Consider the following 2,863-nt stretch of genomic DNA (forward strand, 5'->3'; position numbering starts at 1 on the left):
CACACACACACACACACACACACACTCAGAGTCTCATCTGGGCTCCTAGTGTCACACACATACACACACACTCAGAATCTCATCTGGGCTCCTAGTGTCACACACACACACACACACACACACACACACACACACACTCAGAATCCCTTCAAGCCCAAAGGGGAAGGCCCCTGGACAGTAGATCCAGCCGTTCAGTTTGGGTCGGTCCCCACTGCCCGGGTTCCATCCAACAGCCCACAGGGCTTTCTTGACGACGGTTTTGACGGAGCGGATTGCCAGGCCTTCCTCCCACCGCTCGGCGTGTGAGCTGTCTACAGCCCGCTCAGAGCAACAGCATCGCCCACGGGCCTCTGGGGCTCAAGAGAGAGGGTGGCTGTGTCAGGCAAAATGGACAGCTACCTTCTCTCCCCCCTCCCAGGACTCTTCCCCTCCCCTCACGGCCTCCCCCTTCCTGCTCAAGGCCCCCCACTCAGGTTTCCCCTTTTTCTAGCGAGCTTCTGAAAGTTTCCCCTTCGCCGCCCCCAACCCCCACCCGCCCGCCCACACGGCTCTCTTCCTCATCCAAACCCTGCACTTCTGATCAGCATCGCTTATTGGGCAATTAATCATGTTCCGCCTCATGGCATCTCTCTTTTGTCTTCTATTGTTAGTTAATTTTTCATATGTTGCTGTCCTGGCTCCCTGGCTTGCTCACCGGAGACAAGGGGAGGGTCTGAGACGTCCCTGTCTGCCCTGGCCGAGCGCCCAGGGGGGCGCCTCCCACAGCAGAGAGCCTCAGTAAATATTGATGTGCTTGTTAATTGAAAAGTTCCTGCAAAGGCTGGGCAGGGGTGGGGGAAAACTGACGCGCAGGAAAGCCACGGGCACCTTTGGGGGTGGCAAGGGAAGGCGTGGAGGAGCGGGGTGGCGTCGTGGCTAGGAGTTGGGCTTCTGACTGAAAGGTCAGCTGTCGGAAACCACCAGCCGCCCTGTGGGCTCCCGTACAGAGTCACAGGCTCGACAACCCACAGGGGCAGGTCTACCCTGTCCTGCAGGGTCGTGAGGGGTGGGAGCAGACCCGGGGGTAGGGAGCTTTTGGTTCTGAGGGAAGGAGTGGAGGAGTCTGGGCCGGGGCTGGAGCTGGGGTTAGGTTGGGTTTGGGGCCTTAGACCCTCCTCGGTGCCGCTCCCGTTATGGAGAGAATTCGTGCACCAGAGAGACCAGCGCCAGGGCAGGGCCAGAGAGGCAGCGCCCCAGCCCACGGAAGGGCTCACCTCCATCCTCTGGAGCTCGCTGTAGGTGAAGATGGGCACATAGGCTTCCGTCCGGGAGGCCAGCAGGGCGGCTGCATGCACTGCCAGCAGGGCGGCCACAGCCTTCGTGGACACCATCCTGCAGCTGGCGAGTGACAAGGGGGGGGGGGGCATGGGCTCTGGCATGGGCAGTCACGTCCCCATCCCGCCTGACGCTGTGTGACCTGGAGCTGGGCCTGCTGGGTTTCCCAGGTGAGGTCCACACGCCCTCTGCTTCCAGCTGGGAGGAGAGACCACTGGCCAGGCCCCCAGCCCAGGGCACACGCCTGAGAGGGGGTGCTCCGCTTTGCTGCAGGTCCGTTACCTGGGGTCAGTTAGACTCATGAGGGTGGAGGGGCCTCATCGCTCAGAGAAGGAACTCGATCATCAGCAGAAGCATGCGTCACCCCCTTCTCCACTCCCCTCCTCCAGTTAGGATGTTAAAGGGAGTAGGCCCAGGGCACCCCAGCCCTCCCTGGGCCCACAGAGGAAAAGGCTGAGACCCCTCCCCAGGCGGAGGCAGCGCCAGATGGGAAAATTCAGCTTGGAGCAGCATCCGAGATCTGACAGTGGGGTCCCACCCCTGAGGGTGTGTGTGTGTGCTGGCTCTGGAACAAGCCCCTCTCCAACAGCCTGTCGAGCTGCCTGTTGGCCGCAGTCCAGATATAGCAGGGATGGTGCATCTTCCCCGCCGCCCGAGACACCTCGGGATGCCGTCAGGGCTGGCAGTGGGCCAACGTGCTCCAGGCTCGCCCGCATCCTGGGAAGTGGGGTGTCTCTGTAAAGGCTGTCAGGGCTGCGGGGGGGCCTGGGCTCTGCCAGGGACCAGAAAGCATGGTGACTGCAGGGGAGGCAGAGACTTGGGGATGGGGCTGGGTGGGCAGGCTTTGGGACAGGGGCAGGATGGGCCTGTAGGGGAAGGAAGCCTGACTAGGTACCAGCTTAGGCCCATCTCTTCAATGGTGCAGGGCGGTCTGTTTCAAGGCCCTCTCTCCTGCCATCCTTAGGCCTACCTGGGGGCAGGTGAGGTGTGGGGAGGGCAAGGAAGGGACTCACTCTCGGCTTTGGGAGCTGGAAGCCCAGTCTCCTGCGGAGTTCTCCCAGTCCCCGGCTCCCTGTTGGGTCTGCCCACGACCCCTCCTAGGAAGGTAGAGGGCAGCGGGGCAGGGCAGCCCTGCGGAGTGTATCCTGGGTGCCACATTTGGGCAGGTGGCCTTCTGGGAAGGGAGCAGAGTGAGCTTGGGTCTTCCCTCTGGCCGCCTGCATGCCGCTGGTGGGAGAGGGTCTGGCTCTGGGCTGCCTCTCTGCAGGCCCAGCCTGACTCTCCCTGTGGACAGAATCGTCCAGGGTCGTGGGCTTGGGTGCTGCCTCCCTGCTGCACCTGCTTCCTCTGTCGTCCAAAGCCACCTCTGCCAGGCAGGGTGCTCACCCTCCCCCCTGCTGTTCTCCACCCTCCTCCCCAGCTCCGTGCATAAAGGAGCTTAGACAGCCAAAGCAGGGCTGGGAGGGTCGCCTACCTCAGCAAGCCTAGGGCCAGCATGTCCCCCACCCCCAGAGGACCGGAAGCTGAAGAGAGGTAGGTGGGTGAGGCC

General features: G+C 62.5%; 1 protein-coding gene across 1 annotated transcript in view; it reads right to left on the bottom strand.

Annotated features, from left to right (window-relative positions):
- Nucleotides 1-1,370, bottom strand: part of MLN (motilin) — a 7,513-nt gene extending 6,143 nt beyond the window's left edge. The window contains exon 1 of the mRNA XM_045292289.1: nucleotides 1,254-1,370. Within this exon, the coding sequence (XP_045148224.1) occupies nucleotides 1,254-1,370 (117 nt within the window). The remainder of the gene's footprint in view (nucleotides 1-1,253) is intronic.
- Between the last annotated feature and the right edge of the window lie 1,493 nt (nucleotides 1,371-2,863).

The sequence above is a fragment of the Echinops telfairi genome, unplaced genomic scaffold (assembly GCF_000313985.2).
Source record: "Echinops telfairi isolate 266 unplaced genomic scaffold, ASM31398v2 ScPeMD7_655;HRSCAF=1070, whole genome shotgun sequence".
Taxonomy (NCBI): Eukaryota; Metazoa; Chordata; class Mammalia; order Afrosoricida; family Tenrecidae; genus Echinops; species Echinops telfairi.